General features: G+C 43.9%; 1 protein-coding gene across 2 annotated transcripts in view; it reads left to right on the top strand.

The window, feature by feature from the left end:
* Nucleotides 1–17,134, top strand: part of PTPN2 (protein tyrosine phosphatase non-receptor type 2) — a 35,842-nt gene extending 18,708 nt beyond the window's left edge. Inside the window, exons 6-10 of one of the 2 annotated variants that reach the window (XM_064150266.1) lie at nucleotides 4,837–5,046; nucleotides 7,125–7,283; nucleotides 9,304–9,497; nucleotides 11,826–11,927; nucleotides 16,300–17,134. In XM_064150266.1, the coding sequence (XP_064006336.1) occupies nucleotides 4,837–5,046; nucleotides 7,125–7,283; nucleotides 9,304–9,497; nucleotides 11,826–11,927; nucleotides 16,300–16,321 (687 nt within the window). In that variant the 3' untranslated portion in view covers nucleotides 16,322–17,134. Of the gene's footprint in view, nucleotides 1–4,836; nucleotides 5,047–7,124; nucleotides 7,284–9,303; nucleotides 9,498–11,825; nucleotides 15,691–16,299 lie in introns of those variants that run through there. The other variant, XM_064150265.1, reaches the window with a different exon arrangement.
* Nucleotides 17,135–22,923: the final 5,789 nt, after the last annotated feature.

Genomic DNA, 22,923 nt, shown 5'->3' with positions numbered 1-22,923 from the left:
TGATTTCTGCTGATTTCTGCAACCCAGATAGCCTGGAGAGAGCTGCAGTGTGACACATAATAAATACTTATAAGCAAAACTCATGTCTTCATACTGTGGAATTCCAGGAAGTTGTGAGAGAGCAAGTGAGGGAAATCAGGGATTGACTGGATGAGGAAATAGAGCATTGAGAAGAAAATGCAATTACTGGAGAAACCTTCATGAATATATCTCAGAGTGGGTTCCTAGAAATAAGAACAGAGCAGCTGAAGGAAGAGTGTGCAAGGAAAAGGCTTGCTGGAGAATAAATGAACCAGATGTGACACTGGTGGTGTAAGGACCATTAATAATCCCCAAGTGGAATCTTGAGTCTTCTGCAAACAGTAAATATTTGGGGAACCCTATTTGCAAAACAGATCCGCAACTTAATACCAAGCTTATGCGTGGCCATCGCTGTCAGATTGAAATGACACAAAGCTGCTTTGTGGCCCTCACTGTTAGATTCCATGGGTGAAGCAGGAGGAGTCAGTGGACTTCATGGAGACAAGATTTGCTTTGCTTGTAGTTCAGTTTACCTATTCTGAAAAGATCTTTTGTTTGTGGAAGCAAGCAGGGTCCTGGCAGGTGATGCTCTGGGGTCCTAGTGGTGTCTGCATAAGGATGTGTAGGATGGATGGAATTCCTGTAGGGCTCTGAAGTGATTCCTGAAACTTGCCATACCCTGCTTTTAAATTTGTGGGATGTCCTCATATCACTCTGTCAAACTGCAGCAGGGATGTCTTTATGACCACAGAAAATAGGAGTGAGGTGTTAGGAAAGGTATTGATGTCTCATAGGAAAAGAGAACCCAGACTCTTGTGAATGTGAAGTGTTTTGAGGATTTGGTGGGGGTAGCTCTTGCCAAGTTGGCTTGCAAGGGTATGCACTATGCTATTAAAATGCACTAGTTGTTACTACAAAACCCCAAACCAAACCCCAACACAAACTCCAGGCTGTTTCTGAGGATTATTTGGTCCATTATCCTCGCTGCCATTTTTATGTACGTTTTAAAACCTGTGTTGCTAAGCATTAGAATGAACAAACAGAACAGGTCATGGTGGAAATGGATGGAAGGTTTTTCAGTGCTCAGAGTGGTGCAGCTTCTCAATTCCATTGGATCAAATGAGTTGTTAATGTGCTCACAGCATGATCGTTACATACAGGACAACTGGGGGGCTGCAGGTGTGTTTGACACCTTTGTACCATTCAGTAGCCTGCAAACTATGCAATGAGTGAAGGCTTTTCTGAGGGGTGTGTGATATCTGACAGGCCATCATTTTCCTGCCCTCTTCTGCTTGACACTGAAGATGTCAACTTTCTGTGAGCATTTGGCTAGTATTTTATCTTCTTACTCTCAAGTGGCCCAGCAAGCCAAAGTTGTTCTAAGATAGTTGTACATTTTGTTTTGAGTGATTGAATAAGCACTGTAAAAAAGTTAAGGCAGGACTTGTTTCAATGAAAATTCATCTAATGGCTTTGTGTTATTGTTCTGCAAAAGTCCTTGTGTGGATATCTGCTTGTAACCTGGAGCATGGCTTGTGGCTTGATCATCCTTTGGTTATGCTGCAGTGTTGACTGCTGCAGTGGAGAACTGTGCAGTGTGGAGGTAACCTTCACAGTATCACAGTATCATCAGGGTTGGAAGAGACCTCACAGATCATCAAGCCCAACCCTTTACCACACAGCTCAAGGCCAGACCATGGCACCAAGTGCCACGTCCAATCCTGCCTTGAACAGCTCCAGGGACGGCGACTCCACCACCTCCCCGGGCAGCCCATTCCAGTGTCCAATGACTCTCTCAGTGAAGAACTTTCTCCTCACCTCCAGCCTAAATCTCCCCTGGCATAGCTTGAGGCTGTGTCCTCTCGTTCTGGCGCTGGCCACCTGAGAGAAGAGAGCAACCTCCTCCTGGCCACAACCACCCCTCAGGTAGTTGTAGACAGCAATAAGGTCACCCCTGAGCCTCCTGGAAACTTATCCCAGTAGTTTGTGAGACTTCCACTAGAAACATTTGACTCATTTTCACAGAATCTGAAGAATACTAAGTTGGAGGAGACCTCTAGAGATCATCTAGTCCAGCTTGATTGCTCAAGCATGATCTCCCAGAGCAGGTTGCCCAGGGTCACAGTGTCCAGGTGGGTTTTGGAATCTCTTCAGAGAAAGAGACTCAGCACCCTCTCTGGGCAGCCTGCTCCGGTGCTCTGTCACTCTCACGGGAAAGACTTTTTCCTTACCTTCAGAAGGAGCCTCCTGGGTTCCAGTTCATGCCCATTGCCCCTTTTACGTGCACCTTGTGCCCAGTGGTGCCTCAGCTATCATGCAGAAATATGTTGCTTTTGTAGAATATACCTAACACTTTTTTATCACTGCCTGACTCTTGGAAGTCCAGCCTTTTGTCTTCAGAAGATCTAGTTTCCTGATAATACTTGAAATAAAATTAGTTGTTCTTTAAAATCAAGTAAGTGTTGTGAATCTTCAGCAAGCCCAACCTTTTCTCGTTACAGTTCTGCATCATTTCACGTAAGTGATAGCTGTGTGCACGGCTGGCTGACAAGGGGCACTTCTGTCAGAGAGGGTGGCACAGATGCTTGCACAAAGACAGTGTTTCAGCTCTGCAGCCTGACTGCCAGGCACCACTTGAAAGAGCCATTCTGGTTGAGAGTGAGAACGTGGGAGGCTTGAAGTATTCAAATGGGATTTGGCTGTATGAGTCGAAGCTGCAAGTTCAAAGATGAGCCAGTTGTGGTGCACTGAAAGAGGACTCACACAGAAAGGTGAAGGACTCTGTGTTAAGATAAGCTGGAGTGATGGAAAACGGTGGGATGGATAAAGCCTTTCATATAGGAGGGAAGGAAAAAGTAATTCTGTGGGTTAGAGGGTGATGAGATCTACAATAGGATTGTGTTGTCTCTCCTGCAGAAACACCTACGTTAAGTTTTTAGTGGAAGAGCAGGGTGACAAGTGGCCATGTGCTTGGAGTACTTACTGGTGTTTTAGGAGCAGGGTGCTAGTGGTTGTTAGAGTGCAGGAGTTGAAAATAAACTCAAGGAAAACCCCACAGGTCACCTTTGTCTTCTGTAGATAAGAGCATTTTGAAGGTGTAAGGCAGGCTTTCATCTGGAATGCTGTTTAACAATCTGGAGAGGGAAAGTTTCAGTTACCACTGCCAAAAGTCATCTAGCTTCACAGGAAACAACTTCAACCTTTGCTCTAGATGCAGTTAGCTCTGCTCTCCTGATTTCCTCTTCATTTTGTTCAGAAATGAATGGATTCATTTTCTTGGAAATAGAGGAAATTTGCTGAAGAAGAGTTCTCTTGAAAATCCTCTAATTCCCTGCTTTATGATGTCAGTAGCCTCCTTCATGATTTGTAAACAAATGAGTCATTTCAGTTGATTAGTCCATTAACTCACTAGTTAAAGGAGTAGGAACAGAAGCTCTGTAGAACATCCCAGCTGAAAATGCAAACTTTCTTTTACTGCTTTGCTTCAAACAAATGAAGAAGGGAAATCCCAGTGCATTTATCCCATTTAGGCCTTGGTGGATATTTCCCCCCTTTGAAAACTTACCATGTGCACTTTCTCCTATAATGATGGACCAGGCTTTTTTGTCCTTGTTGAGCTCTCAACCAAGAGGCAAGATATTCTGGAAGATAACTCAAGTCACTCTCAAATGCACAGTCAATATCCACAGTTTTCTTTGAAAGTCCTCCAGGCTGGCAGTATCAGGCAATGAAGGTAAAAGACAAGATGAGAGAGCATTTGTCTTAACCGTGGTAACCATGAACTGGATTATTTTGGTTGCACAAAGGAGTTCCCTAAGTTGTCCCTCAGAAGAAGTTGAGTAGAATTTATTTAGATACCATCACTATATCTTAATGTTGCTGAAAAGGAAAAAAACAGCTTTTTCTTGGTGTTTCAAATCTACTTCTGATCCAACTCTGTGGAGGTTTCTGTAGGCTTCAATCTATGTGGAAAATAAGATTAGATGGAGGCAGGATAAAAATAACTGAACTTGTCTGAAATGCCTGAGCTTAATCAGTGATGGAGTTGTTTCAGAATCACAGGGGTGAAGACAAGCATTTAACAGCAGGTCCAAATTTGTCATCAAAGCTTGTCAGATGCTGTCATTTCAGTACTTGCAGCCAGTTGGGTGCGGGAGGAGGGCAGCAAGATTGCAAAGGGTTTACAGTGCTGGTGGGTACCTTTTTCAGTCACGTGAATGCTAGCAGTCAGTAACTGCTGTCAGACATTGAGCTGCATTGTCACAGTTGGAAAAGACCTTCAAGATTCAACCCTTACCTGACTCTGCTGAGGTTGTTGCTAAACCACGTCCCTCAGCACCACATCTCTGTCTTTTAAACAACTCTGGGGATGGCAATTCAACCACCTGTCTGGGGAGCCTGCTCCAGTCTTGAGAACCCTTTTTCAGTGAAAAAAATTCTTCTAATGCTCAACTTAAATCTCCCCTGGTGCAACTTGAGACCATTTCCCTCATCCTGTTGCTTGTGACTAGGGAGCAGTGACAAATGGTGAAAAACCAGAGGAGCATTTGGGAGCAAATAGTAAATCAAACCAAATGTAATACTGGAAATTGGAGGAGGGTAAAAAAAGGTAATAATTATGAAGGGGGAAACTACCCACTTGGATGAAAACTGCTTCAGGTTGCAGTGTTTGTTGTCATACAATTTGAAGTTCTTGAATTGTTTGTGTGGATGGGACTACAAAATAGAAACCAGCTCTTGATTTAGAAGGGGGAGACGTGTGCTGACTAAACAAAAAGCTTCCTAGTTGTATTGTTTATTTGTTTTCCTTTCTAGAGTGGCGAGTCCAGGATGATCTTTCATTTTCATTATACGACATGGCCAGACTTTGGAGTTCCTGAATCCCCAGCTTCATTCCTGAACTTCCTCTTTAAAGTCCGAGAATCTGGGTCACTAAGTCCCGAGCACGGACCTGCAGTCGTTCACTGCAGCGCAGGCATAGGACGGTCTGGCACCTTTTCATTAGTAGACACTTGTCTTGTCCTGGTAAGTGTGTGGCTATTTTCTCTGTCACCCCTTTCCTTCTCCTGACACCCCACCTTCCTTCCCTCTATGGCTTTTTTGGCAAGAAGGCTTTAAAAAGCATTGAAGTTCATGATGTGCCAGTGAAAACTTACGTTAAGAATCATACCTTGTGTTTGCTCACATATTTTGGTGGTTAAAACCACAGCTCTTGAAATACATTTGCAGCCCCATCTTGAAACATGTGACATGTTTTCAAACCTTCCTGGAAAGCCAAGAGTGAGCATTTTTTTCCTTTGACAGAGGATTTCCTTAGAGAAGGTGACTCTTTTTAATGTGAGCATACAATTGGGCTTGAAAATATATCTTGAGGCAACTGAATCTCCAAGTCTTTTCCTCTAAACATAGAGTATCTTGCACATCTAAGAGGCCTCTTAAGTTGGCAGAAAATTGGTATCTGAATCTGGGCATATCACAGAATATATCTGGTTGGAAGAGACCTTCAAGATCATCCAGTCCAACGTTTGACCAAGCACTAAAGGGTTAATCCTAAACCTTGTTCCTGAGTGCCAGGTCCACACCAGCTTAAATGCTCTCAGGGATGGTGACTCCACCACTGCCCTGGGGAGGCCATTCCAATGTTTGAGAACCCTTGCAGTGGAGAAATGATTTCCTAATATCCAGCCTGAACCTCCCCCTTGACCTCCACATCCTCACTCCAATATTTCTTCAGGTAACTGTAGAGAGTTTTGAGGTCCCCCCCTTTGTCTCCTCTTCTCCAGACTGAACACCCCAGCTCCCTCAGCCCCTGTAATTTGTGTATTGTATATATTTTGCTACAAATTCAAAGCAGATGTTGCAAGAAGTGCAATTATGTGGTTGAAAACACCCCATGAATGTCGTGTGGGGACAAGTGGGTGTATTGCTTGGATTAGTGGTTCTGCTTAAAATAAGGAATCTTCTCTACATTCACTCATTCCAAATTGCTGTGTTCAGGAGCAGTAGAGAATAGTGCTTTATGGGCTCCCCAGCTCAAGAGAGGTAGGTATCTGCTGGAGAGAATCCAATGGAGAGCTATGAAGATGATTAAGGAACTTGAACATCTTTCCTGTGAAGAAAGACTGAGAGTCCTGGGGTTATTTAGTCTTGAGAAGAGAAGGCTGAGAGGGGACCTGATCAAGGTCTACGAATATCTGAGGGATGAGTGTCAAGATGAAGGTTCCAGGCTCTTTTCAGTGGTGCCCAGTGGTAGGACGAGGAACAGCAGGGATAAACTGGAGCACAGGAAGTTCACCTCAGCATGAATCATAGAATCAGTCAGGGTTGGAAGGGACCACAAGGATCATCTAGTTGCAGCCCTCCTGCCTACCCTGGATCAGGCTGACCAGAGCCTCATCCAGCCTGGCCTTAAACACTTCCAGGCATGGGGCCTCAATCACTTCCCTGGGCAACCCATTCCAGCCTCTCACCACTCTCATGCTCAAGAACTTGCTCCGCATGTCCAGTCTGAATCTCCCCACTTCCAGCTTCGCTCTCTTCCCCCTAGTCCTGCCAGTACCTGAGAAACTTCTTTGCAGTGAGGGTCATGGAGCACTGGAACAGGCTGTGCAGAGAGGTTGTGGGGTCTCCTTCTCTGTAGACTTTCAAAACTCATCTGGATGCATTCCTGTGTAGCCTGCCCTAGGTGATCCTGCCTTGGCAGGGTGGTTGGACTTTGATGATCTCTAGAGTTCCCTTCCTATGATTCCATGATTTTGATTCTTATGGTCCTGTTTCAAAGTACAAAGACATGTCTGAATAAAATCAAGCACATAGAAATGTCTTGATTTTAAGTCTTGTTATTAAGGTGCTGATTTATTTGATGAATACTTGATCATTGTTTTGTTCCTGAGACACTTTCATTAGCTGGTTTCCTTTGTTTATTTTTCCTGTAGAAACAATTTAGGATTCATTGGTGATGTTCACTTTGTATATAAGGAATGGAAATGCAATATCAAGACATTGATTTTTTTAGATGGAGTTTTATAACTCAGTTGTAGTTGTTCATGTGTGATTTCTCTGTTGGTAGCAATGATGCTTTTTGATGTCACTTTTTTCTACAGATGGAGAAAAAAGATCCATTTTCTGTAGACATTAAGAAGGTATTACTGGATATGAGAAAATACCGAATGGGACTTATCCAAACTCCTGATCAACTAAGATTTTCCTATATGGCTGTAATAGAAGGAGCAAAATTTATCATGGGAGATTCCACTATACAGGTAAATGTTTAGCTTCAAGTATTCAAACCCTAGCAGTGGTTAAGAGGGAGGTCCAAGCTATCAAAAATATTAACTTTGTGGGATTGAAATAATTTACCTTTTTCAGTAGATCCCTAGAAGGTTTTAAAGGGTATCCAATGAGTATCTTCTCTCAGCTAAACTTCAATCCTATGTATTTATAAAGAAAGAAAATTAATCTCTAATAGTGAAAGATAAAGTCCATGCCCAATTTCACTTGGAAAAGATGTCAGGGATCTTTTTAGAATTTATTGATCTTGATTTTCCTAATAATCAAGTTCCCTGATGCTACAGATCAGGTTTATTAGTAAAGTTTCACATACTTCAAAATTTAAGTTACAATTAGTAGAATTTAGCCAAATATAATGAGTTTAGGGATGAAGAGATTACCAGATGTTACTGTTTTATCAGTGTGGCTTGCAGATGTACCAGTAGCTATAGCTGTTGGGAAATGGTTGGGGCTGGGAAGAGGGAGGACTGGGAGGAGAGGCTGTGAAACAGCCTTAATTCTGCTTTCTTCTCCTAGAGCTTTTTGATTTTGCTGATCTCTTAAAATCATAAGTGAAGCAGATGAACTGAAACACATTTCCTCTTTGCTGTGGTTCTGGCAGCTGCCAGACTCTTCTCTTGGACAACTGTTTCTTGACTTGCTGTGTAAACAAGGAAATAATTTTGCATGACCACAAAACAGCACCTAGGTAGCGTGCTACTGGTCCCACACCTGCACTGTGTGCCTAGGAGACTGCATGAGCTGTCCTAACACTAACAGCAATGCTGCCTCTTGATTTTCTGGAAGTTGTTTATGGTGGTATAAGGATCCTCTCTCCAATCATTTTTCTGCCTCAAAAAACCAAACCAAAAAACCCCATGCTCTAAAATGAGCAACTCTGCTCTCCCACGCTTAACCCGTCTAGGTCATGGGATTTCTCATCTGGGTACAAGGCAGCATTGTCACCTCACAACACTGCTTGGCAAGTCCAAGTCTGTTACTTCTTCCCCCTAAGAAAATGCCTAAGGGGCAGACTTCTCATGTGTTGTTTTTTTCTTGTGATTGCTCAGATGAGGTTTTCTAAGCCAGTACCTTCTGCAGTGCGGGCAGCTGTCCTGGCGCTTTTCTCTTTACGCCTCAGGGTCATGTGGAGAAAATCAATTGGCAGTACTTAATAGGAGTGGTTCTCCTTTCAAGGTCAGCTAGATCTGGTTTAATTTAACTCTCTCCTGTATGGAAGAGTTCTCCTGTGCAGAATGTGAGAGCTGTTTACTTCACTCTGCTAATGATGAGGAAGGGCATCCTCTGGTACAACCTTGGATTTAATTGGTTGGATTTGATGATCAGAAAGGTCTTTTCCAGCTGGGTGAGGCACTTAGGGCCATGGTTTAGTTAATTAGAAGGGTTAGGTGATAGGGATAGGTTGGACTTGATGATCTTAGAGGTCTTTTCCAACCTGGTTAATTCTGTGATTCTGTTGAAATGTTCAGCTCTGAGATCTCCCTGGATTTCAGAAGTCACTAAACTGTGCATGTATCATGTATGCCTAAAACACTACTTGCTGACAGCTGGTGGCTGCAGCTGCAACTCTTGAATCATGGGGTAAGGAGTCTTTGCCCCTCGTGGGATTTCTGCTAATGACTGGAAGGAAGGATCAGACACTCCACGGTTGCCCTGCAGAGGTGTGAGTTTGGTGTGTCACTGCATGGTGCTGTAGCTGAAACAATTAGTTGCTTCCTATTTATAACACAGCACTGCACTCCCTGGATTGGGTGAGGTGGAAAAGGAGTAAAATTTTCATTTCAAAGAATCCCAGCATAGTGGGGGTTCAAGGCCTCTGGAGATCATCTAGTCCAATCACCCAGTCCAACCCCCTGCTAAAGCAGGCTGCACAGGATTGTGTCCAGGTGGGTTTGGAGAGAAAAGATTCCTATAAAATCCCTTCCTAATGAAGATGAGCTGTGGCCTGCAGCGTTGGGGGAATGTTTGAAATGCCTTCTCCTTGTTTTGCAGAAACGGTGGAAAGAGCTTTCTAAGGAGGACCAAGCACCAAGTTCTGAGCAGTCTCCTTCACACCCAACCAAAATAACCACAGAGAAGTACAATGGGAACAGCATAGGCCTGGAGAACAAAGATCAAATGGAGAAAATAAATACTGACCTGAACTCCACTAAAGTTCAAGATCTCACAGATGGAAACATTGAAAGGTAGGCAAGATGAAGAAGCTGCTTAGAAGGCTGAAATGTTCAGTGATCTTCTTGTCATAAGAGAATGTGAAGAACTTTCTTCAGCAGAGGGGAAAAGACAGGTGGTATTTCACTCTTACTTAATTGTGGTGTGGCCAGCAGGAGTAGGGAAGTGATCTTGCCCCTGTACTCAGCACCTCAACTACTGGGTTCAGTTTTGGACCTTCACTACACAAAAGTACATTGAACTACTGGAGCGTGGCCAGAGAAGGGCAGTGAATCTGGTGGAGGGTCTAGAGAACAGGTCTGATGAGGAGTGCCTGAGGGAATTGGAGTTTAGCCTGGAGAAAAGGACGCTGAGAGGAGACTTCATTGCTCTCTACAACTCCCTTAAAGGAGGTGGAGTGAGGTGGGAGTCAGTCTTTTCTCTCTAGTAGCAGGTCATAGGACAAGAGGAAATGGCCTGAAACTGTGCCAGGGAGGATATTAGGAAAAGATTCTTTACAGACAGTGCTCAGGCACTGGAACAGGCTGCCCATGGAGGTGGTGGTGTCATCATCCCTGGAGGTGTTCAAGAAACGTGTGGACATGGCACTTCAGGATATGGTCTAATGGCCATGGTGGTGTTAGGTTGACGGTTGGATCTTAGAGGTCTTTTCCAGATAAAATGATTCTGTGATTCTCTTTAAAAAATGAAAATGGCAACTATTGCTTGCAATAAAAACTTTGGTTGTTTAAAGGTCAAAAGAAGCAAAACAGATGTCTCTGTGTGAAGCAGCTAAACCTTGTACTTGAAAGTCTTTTTCCTGCAGTGAAGTCTGTGGTTCAGGGTGAACTAGAACTTTAAAGTGCCCAACATAATTTGATGCTATTTTTTTAAATCCAATGCCAGCTTCTGGTGGGTGAGAAGCTGGACAGGGAAGATTTAGACTGAAAATAAGGAATATTTTTTTTTTTACTCTGAGAATGGTGAAGCCCTGGCAGAGGTTGCCCAGAGAGAGGTGGTAGAAGCCCCATTCCTGGAAACATTGTAGGTCAGGTTGAATAGAACTCTGAGCAACCTGAGCTAGTTGCAGATGTCTAGCCCAAGGCAGGAGAGAGTTTGGACTAGATGACCTTAAAAAGTCTCCTCCTATCCAAACCATTCTGTGATCCTAAGATTCAGTTTGTTTTGAGGTATTCTGTATTTTTCCAAAGTCATTATCACCTACTGCTTTCTCTGTGGTGTTTGAATTTGTGTCAGCGAAGCCACACATTACCCTCTGCTCATGTTCAATTTACCACAGCGCTCTGGCATGTGAATTTGCCACGTTTCTCTGGCTCATGAGTAGCAGTGGCTCAGCTGTGAGCTGCTGTGTTGGGAACTACAGATGGAATTGCTGTCCCTTGAGGCTCTGTGTCCCTTGGGCCTGCCCACGTGAGGTAGCCAAATGTGGATCCATAGGCAGAGAGCCAAGAAGTTGACTGAGATGTGTCAAGCCATGCAGCACAACGTGTCTCACGGGGCTGCAGGATGGGATGGGATGGGATGGGATGAAGCAGCTCAATGTAGATAGACCAAAATTGTGAAATAACAGATGGCCACTTGGTGCCCTGATGAGTTTAGCTTTCCAAGTATTTATGGTGTTTTGAGATGATGACAGCAGTTGTGTGGGTGGTTGAAGAAGCCCCTCACAAGTAGGAGGTGGGGCATGGATGCAAGTGTGGTGGTTGTGTGCCAGGACTTGGGACAATCAAACCCAGTTTTGTGTCAGTGTTAGGTTGTGAGGATACCTTTGGAGAGAAGAGTTCTGAAGCAGCCCTGACAGTGTGACAGCACACAACTGATTTGTAGCTAGTGGCCTTAGTTGAGTCTTGGTTTACAGCCCAAGAGGAGCAGCATTATTTCTGCATGCAGACATGAGCAGGTTGGTATTGCTATGTCAGTGTGAGCTCTGCAGTGAGCTCTGCACAGGCTGAAATCCTGTCCATGTCTGCATGTGGTACCTGACGGTGCCTATCACAGCAGCCTCCAGTGCACTGAATGGAGTGGGGGCACTGATGGGGAGGAAAGACTAAGCCCAGGTAACTGAGCTGATTCTCTTCCCCGCTGCACATAGTGGTCAGGCACCACTTAACACCTTTCCATCTTATTTACTTACTTTGTGGGGCTTCACTGATGTGAAACTACCCATCAAGGCTGTTAAAACAGAGTCAAGATTGCTTAATTTAGGTCATACATACTGCTGCCATGTGCTGCTAGGGGCTTAACATTTGGGTGTGTGTTGAGAGAGGTTTGCTTCAGTATTTTAACAGCCTTTGTTGCTGTTCTGCAGTTGAAGATTTACCTTTTTTTATTTTTTCTTGAAGTTCTGTCCGAAAACGACTGCGAGAGGATAGAAAAGCCAACACAGCACAGAAGCTGCAGCAGATGAAGCAGAAGCTAACTGAGACTGAAAGAAAAAGAAAAAGGTGGTTATATTGGAAACCTATTCTCATTAAGATTGGGTTTGGTACACTGATTTTAGCTGGTATTTATTCTTGCTGGAAAATGTACTTCCAAGAACATTCCTTGTAAGAGTAAGCCTGTCAGCTCCAGCAGCTGCTTTTGCTGCCAGTCAATGACCAGGGGTGTGACTTTTAAGCAGTAAATCCTTGCACCTGGAATGGGTACAGACTGTTACATACCATAGAGAAGTGACTCACCTAAAACTTGATCCCATGTCAACATCTCAGGACTTTCCACTGCAGGTACTTAGAAAACTGAAACTGCTGCCCCCCAGCCAAACCGATGGGTTTTTGTTTATATGGGCAGGTACAAACTTGCTGCAACTGTTTATACACTTTTTAAACGGTGTTCTCCCATATCTTAAGCAAACCCTGAACCGCAGAGGTTTAGCTCCTGAAGGCTGTCTGGATTGAAAGTTACATGCCTGACATAAGCAATAAACAGTGTTGTATCCTCTACATTATTAATGCAAAGAAGTTATCCTTCAATGTCTGTAACGTGTAATGTACTAGTGACATGAGCATAAACATTTTATATTCTTATGACCTAGGACAAATCTATTTTATAATTGCATATTTAATCTTTTTGTAGTTCACTGTACTTTTAAAAAGGCTCAGTTTGTACAAATTTCTGACCAAAAAGAATTTGATTTTGAAACTGAATGTATTTATGATTTCTGCATGGAAATACCAGTGTGACCATTCCCCAGATCTTGACTCCAGGTTACAACATGAGCAGCTAGGGGTCTGATCGAGCACTCACCAATTTCTACTCTGTTCATTTGCATTCCTTATTTATTATTTTTGGGGTAGTTTTATTTAAGTAAGGCTTGGAAATTTTGTGGTTTTAAGGATTTTGAGGACTTAGCCCCCACTGCAGAGCATACTGTTAAGTTGCTTAATGTATTCAGACTTCAACTACTGTTTGGAGGCCAAGATTGTTAAAGTTCTGACATTCCATTAAATGTGAAAGAGAATGGTTTGTGTGTCTAGAGATTTTAATTGCCAGACAGAATACAATTCCATGGGTAGTAATAGGTGTAGAAAGCACCTAAAAAGCAAACTGTAGGATTTCCAAGGGTGGTTTCAATGCAAAACAAGTCGGTTGGTGGCACTCTCCTGTATGGTCTGTTCTGTGAGACACTTCAAAAGGTCCCAGAACTGCTTTTCAGGTTCTCCAGTGCTGGATTAGAGGTATGACAGTAAACCACTTGATGGCTGACACTTTGAAATGATGGAACACTCCTTTCCATTCCTTGGGCTATACCCTTGTTAAATGGTAACTCAGCATAAGTCACTGTCCTTTCAGTTCCTAGAGTACCAAGATGGTATGTGGCTTTATGGAGCTTGCTGTCACTCAGGTTGAGACCTACTGATTTGCATTGTTGGGCTGTGCTCTGACACCTGAATTTGGTTTATTTGAGCATTACCTTGCTAGGTGGCTTCAGAAGTCATGTTTCCTCCCTCCATTTTCCTAGTTTGGTTGGTTTCTGTTGGGTATGGGGGTCTCAGGGGAAACTTTCTCTTTTCTCTTTTTTTTTTCCTCCCCCTCCTCTCCTTTTGTCCTTTTGTAAAGCACTTTCTGGATCCAATACTGAAAGAGCTGGATAATTCCTATGCTCCTTATCCAAAGGCATTAACTTGAAAAGCTTCCAGGATGTTTTAGCTTAGTAGTAACATAGCAGGCACAGGGCCCAGATAGCCCAACACGTGCTAGGCAAAGCTGAGCTAGAGTTTACTCTTTGAAATTCTCATTTCACAACAGCTCAGGCTTTTTTGGACGGGGGTGTTTAGATAGTAAACAAACACTCAGGGGACTGGGTAAGGAAAACAAGCATCCTTTCAGGCAGTTCTGACTTTGGGAGAGCGTGCGTCAGTGAAACAGGACAGTTTGTCCTCTGGCCCTACCGACCTGCTCTGTAGCTCCAAGAGCAAGATGACTTGCTGATGGCTGTGGCATGCTGTCAGCAGGCAGCTCGTGGGTTTTATGTCATCACTTTACAACCATAGCAACTTTTAGCCAACAAGAGGCTTGGCAAAAGGTTCCTTTTTTCTTTTTTTCCTTTGAAATTAGGAAAATGATTTGTTGGGCGTTGTTTTGTTGTTGTTTTTTCTCCCCAGCACCAGCTATAACTGATAGTAGGCATAAGTGTAGGTGCCTTATAGAAGATATTTTGTTTATGGAAAAGCAGGCAGAATGTAATGAAATACTTTTGTAACAGAGTATTTTGGATTTTATTCTAAATAATTGCAAGCACCTATGGAAAAAGTGGAGGCGAGACCTTGACTGAAGTCACACTCTCATTTATCACCTGATTTCCTGGTGGCTAATGATCAGCTGTGGCTCAAGTTGTCACTTGATTTTTTTTTTCTGATTCCATCTTCTAAATTCTGGCTTTTGTTGTTCCCTTTTTTTCTGGGTGGAGATGACACCATTTTTCTTCATTTCACACTTATTGATGCAATAAAGCAGGACTTGCACTGCCCACAGCTGACCTGTAAGGATGTGCTTTTGTTCTATAGTTGTACCTATCCCCAAGAGTCTTAACTGTTAATCATCTAAAGGACCATGAAACACCACAAGCCTTGAACAAAACTATTTTGTTCAGTGACTTGTCCTTGACAGCATGAGTGTAGGAAGGGAAATTGGATCCCTTAGTACATTCCAGGAGATAATTTGGATAAAACTTTTCTTGCTGGTGCATCAGTAATCCTTAAACCCCCAAAATGTGAAGGCGGCTCCTTCTCTTTACTGCAGACTGAGCCCTTGTGGTATGTTGTTATTCTGTAGGATTAAAACTTGTGTAACTTGGATGCCAAGTAAGGACAAATAGTGGCTCAAGTGAAGAAGCCATCAGACCCAGCGACCTTTGTTCTAGAAAATGCTTACAGAATAAAACTGAAGGATGTGCTTTCTGACTCCACTCCTGCCTCCCCAGTTCCTGGTGGTTCTTTCTGTTTCAAAAATGCTGTTGCACTTGATTCAAAGCCTTGTGGTGTTAGGTTTTACCCTTTGTTCTGGAAATACATCAGTCAAAATATTTGATGCCTAGTGGGCCTCCTTGAACTGGATTGCAAAAGGTTTGGGTTTCAGATGAATGTGAATGTACAGACCATGAATGCTGTTACACAAAAATCACTGAGGAATTTTGGACCGGTTTGAAAGGGGTTTGTAAATTCAGATGAGTCTATCAGGGTTTGTGATGCAGGGACAGCCCTCCAACAGTGACAGTACCTCAGTATTTCAGACCATTATTTTCACTGAAGTGAATTCAGTGTGAAAATAGTAATTGGAAAGAAAATTAGAGATTTATTTCATGGAAGCAAGATGCTGCGAGCGAAACTTAGCGTATTTCCTTAAACCTTGAGTAAAATGGTTTACTGGCATTAGCTTAGATCCCACTGAGAAGGGAAGAGTGTAACTGTTTGCCAGTGTGTGTGACTGGGTTGTGACCAAAAAGCCTTGCTAGCTCTGAGTGTGTAATCATTGTTACCCAGGTGGTTGAGTTTGCTGTTTGGCATTAAGAGTTTAACCTGAGACACTAGAGGACTGCACGAGAAACTAAATTGACGGTGACAGAAGAAGTTTTCTGCATGGCCAAGTGGCTTAAGTCAGAGGACAGAATTTTGCAAAGTTGATGTAGTCTTCCTGGGCTTTGTTCTCCCCCAGTGTTTTAGGTCAGTCTTTCTTTTTTATGTATGAAAAATAAATGTGTTCGAAACTGCATCTCTGTCTGAGTCTTTATTTAAATTGGAAGGACAAACACTTGGAAGAATTTCTTCAGTGTGTCTTAACTGATCAAAGCAAGCTGGTTTATGAATCAGAGTAGTGCTTGCACAACTTAGAAGAGTTTTACTTGTAGCAGTTCCTAAGTACCAAGTTCTTTCTCTGTGTTCTCAGAGCAGAGCTTTGCCATCCCTACCAACACAGTGTCCAGTGCAGGGATGTATTCCTCACTGTGAAGAACCTGTGCCTAGAAACACTTAATCTGTGCCAGGACTGGCCTCAAAGCCATGAGAGGTGGAGTTAAGTGTTTTGAGGTGCAGCCTCCTGTAGTCTCACTGAAGCCTAAGTAGAGCTTTGCAGTGCTTGGGGTTAGACACGCAAGTAGGTGGTTTGTTGGCCTGAGACTTGTACCTGAAGCTCTCCAGCAAGTGTGTGCCTTATGCTGCAGTATGGCAATGTGGCTTCCCCAGGGGGCTTGCTGCAGGGAGTGCATGAGAAGCTGTTGGGTGTTAAGAGTGAATTCCAAACCCACTGTGTGTTCTGATTTCTCTTTTTTTTTCCCGTTCTGTGTACTGAATCGGTGACTTTCTTTTGCGTTGTATGTCACAGGCCGAGACTGACTGACACCTAAGCCCTCAAGACTTGTGAATATTCTGCAGCTATAAACTGCAAATTAATGACATGCAAAGTGAGACATGAGCCCCCTCTTCGGGAACCAAGTGAGGTCTGTTAAGTACCAAGAAGACCTCAGTTATCTGTTTACAGCGTAAACTGCGTCGAGGGGATGAAGACCACCAGCAGCAGCAGCAGCAGTGTGCTACTTTGCAAAACAAACCTATTTGCCATCTTGTGTGTTTTGGTTGTTTTTTTTATACTGTCTGTATTAATGTAGAAAGATGTAAAAGAAACAACTTAGGAGATATTTTGTTTTGTACTGCCATTCTTATTGTATTTTTATACTTTTTTGGCAGCATTAAATATTTTTTTAAATGGACAACAATGCTCTTGTGTGGACATTATGTTAGGGAGAAACTGTTAAGAGCTTTGGTGGGAGGAGGAAAAAAAAGGCAATGTTTTGCCTTAAGGTTTCCTGATATCCTTTGTCCTAAGTGGAAAATGGCAGAATGATTAGAATGTGCTTTATGCACAGATTTGCCTCAATGCTGAGTATTGTAGTCCGAGCTAGGAGGAACTCTTGCACATCTCTCGTGTAATATATCACTAAGAATGTGATTATCTGATGGGTTGGTTTGATCATCCTTTAGATGTTTGCTACAAATTATTCCCAAGGTGTTCAGAGTCACTTTGTGAAGGGAAAGTGGTTCATTGGTGATGCTTCCAATCAAGGAGAGATGGGAAATGTCACTTCCTTCATGGGCCTTGAGAGCCAGGTGCGGAGCTCACGAGGTCAGTGGTGTCATTCATTAAAAGGGGTTTGGATTGTGCCATCATGGTGTGTTCGATGTATGACGTTTCACATCTCCTGTCAGCCTTCTCCCTGACAGTCTCAACAGCAAAGGGGTGAACCAGAATGCTGCTTAGAGGAGTTCCAATGGACTCTGCAGGGTTTCCAGCCCCACACCTGCTGTGAGAGAGCTGGTCAAAATTCTGCACTTGCTGATGTTCTCTGGCAGTTTTGGAGAGTTCACCAGATCCCTCTCTTTACCAGGAGTGTTTTACTACTCTAGGGGGGGATTCTGTATGCCATTTGTACCTGGCCTATTTTTGTGACAAGACTTTTTGTACAAGAGGGGGGAAATTTTGGCCAACTAAAACTTTTTTTGCTAAAATATATGCAGTAATCCAAAATCTGAACTTGTTTTTGAGGCTCACTCATGATAGCAGCTATATTCTGAGTTGTGTTTAACATGAAATGGCAGCCGATTCAGGGGAGGACTTAATGCCATTACTTGAGCTAAGTGTGTTCTTGACACCATCTTGGAAAAGTTCAAATCACCAGAGTCAAGTTCATCTGAATATTTTAGTATCTGTAGATGATGAGTGTTATTCCTGGCCTCTATTGGAGAAGCAAACAGCATGACTTGATTCAGCTTTCATTTCCATGTTGGTGCAGCTGTGAGCCCAGAACTGTTGATAATGAGGGATCAAGGTCTGGCACAACCACTGCAATAAACCCTGTTGTTGAGTACAGGAACGGAGCCTGTTCATACTACTTGATACATCTCTAGCTTTGGCTTTCAGCACCCTGTGCCTTTCACTTTCAGCTGTGAGTTATGTTTTCATTGTTTTGGTTCTCTTTGAATTGCCAATAAGTACAGGCTGCCAGGAAGGCTGCTGGAAACATGCACGTGCCTCATGATTTTACCTGCTGCTATCACATAACTATCCAGTCTGCAGCTGGCTTGTTTTATCTTGTACAGTTTAGAGAGCTGAATGCACTTTGGCCCTCAATGCACCATAAACACTTGTAATCAACGTACCGATTTCTCTCAGTTTTCAAATGGTTTCCTTTGGTGGAGCTGCTGGACTAGATTTGCTGTCAGGCTAATCTGATGAGTAAGCAAATGAGATAGAGTAGTTCTAAACTTTGTCAGGTTTTCACAGAATATTAGGGGCTCTAAGGGACCTCAAAAGCTCATCCAGTCCAACCCCGCTTCCAGAGCAGCATCACCTATACCAGATCACACAGGAACACATCCAGGTGCGTTCTGAGTATCTCCAGAGCAGGAGACTCCACAACTCCCCTGGGCAGCCTGTTCCAGTGTTCTGTCACCCTCACAGTGAAAAAAATCCTCCTGTTTATATGAAACTTCCTTTGCCTGTTATGGAAGACTGCCTTGTGCCAGTGGAAATCTTTTCTTACTGACCCAAGAACTTCTGCCTTAGGCAGGGGTCTTGTTGTTTCTACACAAGGCCACAATTCTTAACTGCTACTGGCACAATGTATTTAAGTAAGGTGAAGGAATGTATTAAGGTGAAGGAATGTATTTAAATAAGGAGAGGCTGCCTTCTGACAGAAAGGAGAGCTGAGTGCCTATGGCAGCCTCTAAAGAAATGGGATTAGAAGATGATGGATATGCAGATTTTCAAATGAAAAGCCTGTAATTCACTGGTTGCCTTTTTGTCTTCCATGTTTAAGAGAAATCCTAGAATTATAAAATTGTTTTTGTTGGACTTGATGATCTGAAAGGTTTTTTCAAGTGTTAACCCAGCCCTGGCCAAGTCACCACTGAACTATGTCCCTCAGCACCACATCTAGATGGCTTTTAAGCACATCTAGAGTTGGTGTGGAGTGTTGTTGCAGAGGCATTTGGTGCTAATTTGCTAGTCACGTTGATGTGGGGACAAAATAACTATGCTGCTCTGCAGACAGGCTTTGGTGTGCAGCAGGGCAGGCAGACAAGCTGGGGACAGCAGTTAGGCTCACAGCTTGTCTCCCTAGGACACACAGTGGACTTTGCAACTTCGACCTCTACTGGTGCAACTTGAGGCTGTTTCCTCTTGCTCTGTCAGTTGTCACTTGGGAGAAGAGGCCAACACCTCACTACAACCTCCTGTCAGGAAGCTGTAGAGAACACTATGCTGGGGAATCTTGGGCTGTGGGCCACAGGGATTATTTTTCACAGTATGTTTTAAAAACCAAAAGTTTATGCCCTGCCTGCAATGGTCAAGGCTCTGTCCTTACTCTCAGGGAGTAGCTTGTAACCCAAGATTAGGCTTCTCTGCTGTACCACTATCTGCTGAGTATGATTCCTTCCTGCCTTGAAGATGGAGCTGTGGAATTCATGTCTACAACTGTGGTGACTGAAGGGATATTGCTGGTTAAAACCACCAGTTAAACAAAGGTAACATTGTGTGTTCCCAGCAGTTGAAGTCACCCTGTTCTGAAGAACTGCACACTCCTAAGGGTGATTACAGCCCAAGGGTGTAACCCAGGCATCAGATTACTCCAGAGGTGAGATGGCTGATGTCATTTTGAGCATGGAGTTCATAACTTCAGAGAGAGGGGATAAAAGTAATAATACCATAAGAACTTGAAGTTTTTTAACTGGGGTGCATCAAAAAAAGCGGCCAGCAGGTCTAGGGAGGTTTTCCTCTCCATCTACCACATCTGCAATACTGCATCCAGTTCTGTGCTCCTTGATTCAAAATATTGGAGAGAGTTAAAAGGAGAAATATTAGGATAATGGAGGGACTTAAACGTCTCTCTCTTAGAAAGAAAGACTGAGAGAATTGGGGCTGTTTAGTCTGGAGAAGAGAGGTCTGTGAGAGAATCTTATTAGTGTCTATAAATATCTGAGGGGTGGCTGTCAAAATGAAGGTGTCAGGCTCTTTTCAGGGGTGCCCAGTAATAGGAACAATGGGTATAAGCCAGAACACAGGAAGTTTCATCTCAACGTGAGGAGAAACTTCATTGCTGTGAGAATGCTGGAGTACTGGAAGAGGCTGTCCAGAGAGGTTGTGGAGTTTCCTCTGAAAACTTTCCAGACCTGCCTGCATGTCTTCCTGTTTGGCCTGTCCTAGGTAATCTTGCTGGAGGAGGGGAGATAGACTGGATGATCTCTGGCTGTCCCTTCTAACCACTAACATTTTACCATTTTGTGCCTCTTACTTCTTCTTAACAGCTGGGATAGAGAAGTGGGTGGTGGAAAACTGCTCAAATGCAGCATAAGTATCTTAAGGGTCATCCAATGAGAAAGACCAAAAAGAAAATCTTGGTATGATTTTGTATTTTCCAGTGCCTGCCTTTCTTCTGAGTTTACTGCAAAACTTGAATAAAGAAGCTAAGAAGTCTTTAAAGAACATCTTCAGGAGGCAGGAAAGCCACCCAAGCTACTGCTAGTTAACTAGGTGATGGTGTTTTTAGGTTAAAATACATTTGCTTTCTGTTTGGTTGGGGATCTTGCCATGATGTTATAAATAGCTTCCTTGCTGCCCTCACCTATGACGTGTTCTGTGAGCAAGTGCGCAAACAGAGTTTCTTCAGATCTGCAACTACAGAGGAACAGCAGGTGGTGGGGCAGTGTCTTGTCCAAAACCAACACTTCAGTCCCAGTTCCTGTTAGCCTCCACAGCAGGTCGTCAGTGCAATGTCTGGCCCGCTGCCTGCCTGGCCTCAGAGCACACAAACCATAGGGGACAACCAGCACAGCTGGATTTAGGAACACTGAGGGAGCATTCAAGAGTCTTGGTTGCATTGTTTTATCAGCAAGATGCAAGACTTTACTCTTATCCTTATTGTATTTCATTCCATTTCTCTCCAGCCTGTCCAGATCTCCCTGAATGGCAGCACAGCCCTCAGGTGTGTCAATCCCACTGTCCGTACCACTGACAAAGATGTTAAACAGCACAGGTGCTAGTACTGACCCTTGAGAGATGCCACTCATCAGTGGTCTCCATTTGGACATAGAGCTATTGCTTGCAAATCTTTGAGGGTGGCCATCCAGCCAACTCCTTATCCAGCAAATGGTCTGCCCCTCAGCTTCATGCTTCTCCTATTTGATGCACACCATGTGGCATGTGACGCTGTCAATTGCTTTACACAAGTCCAGATAGATGACATCAGCTGCTCTTCCCTTATCCCCTGATGCTGTAACTCCATCATTAAAGTCTGCCAAGTTAATTGGGCAAGATTTGCCCTTGGTGAAGCTATGTTGGTTATCTCATTTTCTGTATAACTCAGCAAAGCCTTCAGGATCTCCTACATGATCTTTCCAGGTACAGAGATGAGACTGACTGGCTGAGGCAGTGCCCACAGCTGTTTCTACCTTTGGCAGCTCCATCTGGGTGGAGGCAGTGGCACTCACTGGGTTAAGCAGTGCACACCTCCCTGCCAGGAGGGCAACCCCTGTTCGATGTCATTCACCATGCTGCCTGAGAGGCCGGTCAAGACTGACTGTCTGACCTGTAGAGCAGAGACTTCACCCTGCCTGCTTACTGCCGCCTCATGCGGTGATTGGCGCTCCCTTAGGGTGTCCAAACAGCCCACGCTGAGTTGTAGCCCTGCCCCCTTGCTGCTGCTTTAGCTCTTCAGGATGCTAGGTTCTGCTTGTGGCTTTGTGCTCCAACCCCTGCCTCTCCTTACCAGGAAAGTCTCTGCTTGCCTCAATCTGGCTTTTGATGTTTTCCCGCAGGACTTAATTGTTGCTGCTCCCCAAGGTCTTTGCTTCAGCCACTCTGAAACAGAAGGTTTTGGCAAGAAGCCAAGGTCACAGTTGACATGAAAGAGTAGGGATTATCTTCACAAGAATATCCACACCTGGACGTTAATCTCTATTTGCCATAAGTATCTTCATTGACTATCTTCAAAATCCAGTGCTGGTTAATCCCTTCATCAGCAGCACAGGAGGACTGAGTGCACTCTCAGCAGATTTGAGTGGTATATGTGACAGGATATCATCCAGAGGGACTGGACAAGCTCAAGAAGTGGGCCTCTGAACCTCATGATGTTCAACAAATAAAAGTGTAGGTCCTGCACCTGGGTCAGAGCAATCCCAGGTATCAATACAGGCTGTGGGATGAGTGAATTAAGAGCAGCCCTGTGGAGAAGACCTTGGAGGATGAAAAACTAGAAATGAGCTGGCAATGTGCATTTGCAGCTCAGGAGGCAGCTGTGTCTGGGCTCCACGCAAAGCAATGTGGGAAGCAGGTGGAGGGAGGGGACTCTGCCCTTCTGCTCAGCTAAGACCCCATCTGCAGTGCTGGGTTCAACTCTGGAGTCCTCAGCACAGGAGAGACATGGACCTGTTGGAGCAGAGCCAAATGAAGCTACAAAATATGGTGGGAGAGCTGGAACCCCTTTGCGGTGATAATAAGCTGACAGAGTTTGGGTTTTTCAGCCTGAAGAAGAGAAAGCTTCAGGGAGACCTTCTTGTGGCCTTTCAGTACTTAAAGGGGCCTAGAAGAAAGATGAGGCGAATCTTTTTAGCAGGGCCTACTGCAAATGGACAAGGGATGAGGGTTTTAAACTGTAAGAGAGAGATTTAGACTAAAGAGAAGGAAGAAAGATTTTTACACTGAGGATTGTGAAACCTTGGCTCAGTTGCCCAGAGAGGTGGTAAAAGCCCCTTCCCTGGAAACATTCTAGATCAGGTTGGATGGGGCCCTGAGCAGCCTGCTCTAGTTGGAGATACCCCTACTCACTGCAGGGGGATTGGACTATATGACCTTTAAAGGCCCCTTCCAACCTAAAGCATTCAATGATTCAAGTTCTGAGGTACATTAAGAAGGAGTACCAGCAGCATTTCGACAGCAGTAACATTTAACCCAAGG

This window comes from Pogoniulus pusillus, chromosome 10 (genome assembly GCF_015220805.1).
Source record: "Pogoniulus pusillus isolate bPogPus1 chromosome 10, bPogPus1.pri, whole genome shotgun sequence".
Lineage (NCBI taxonomy): Eukaryota > Metazoa > Chordata > Aves > Piciformes > Lybiidae > Pogoniulus > Pogoniulus pusillus.
The sequence above is the reverse complement of the archived record's forward strand: the minus strand, read 5'-3'. Positions and strand labels throughout refer to the sequence as shown.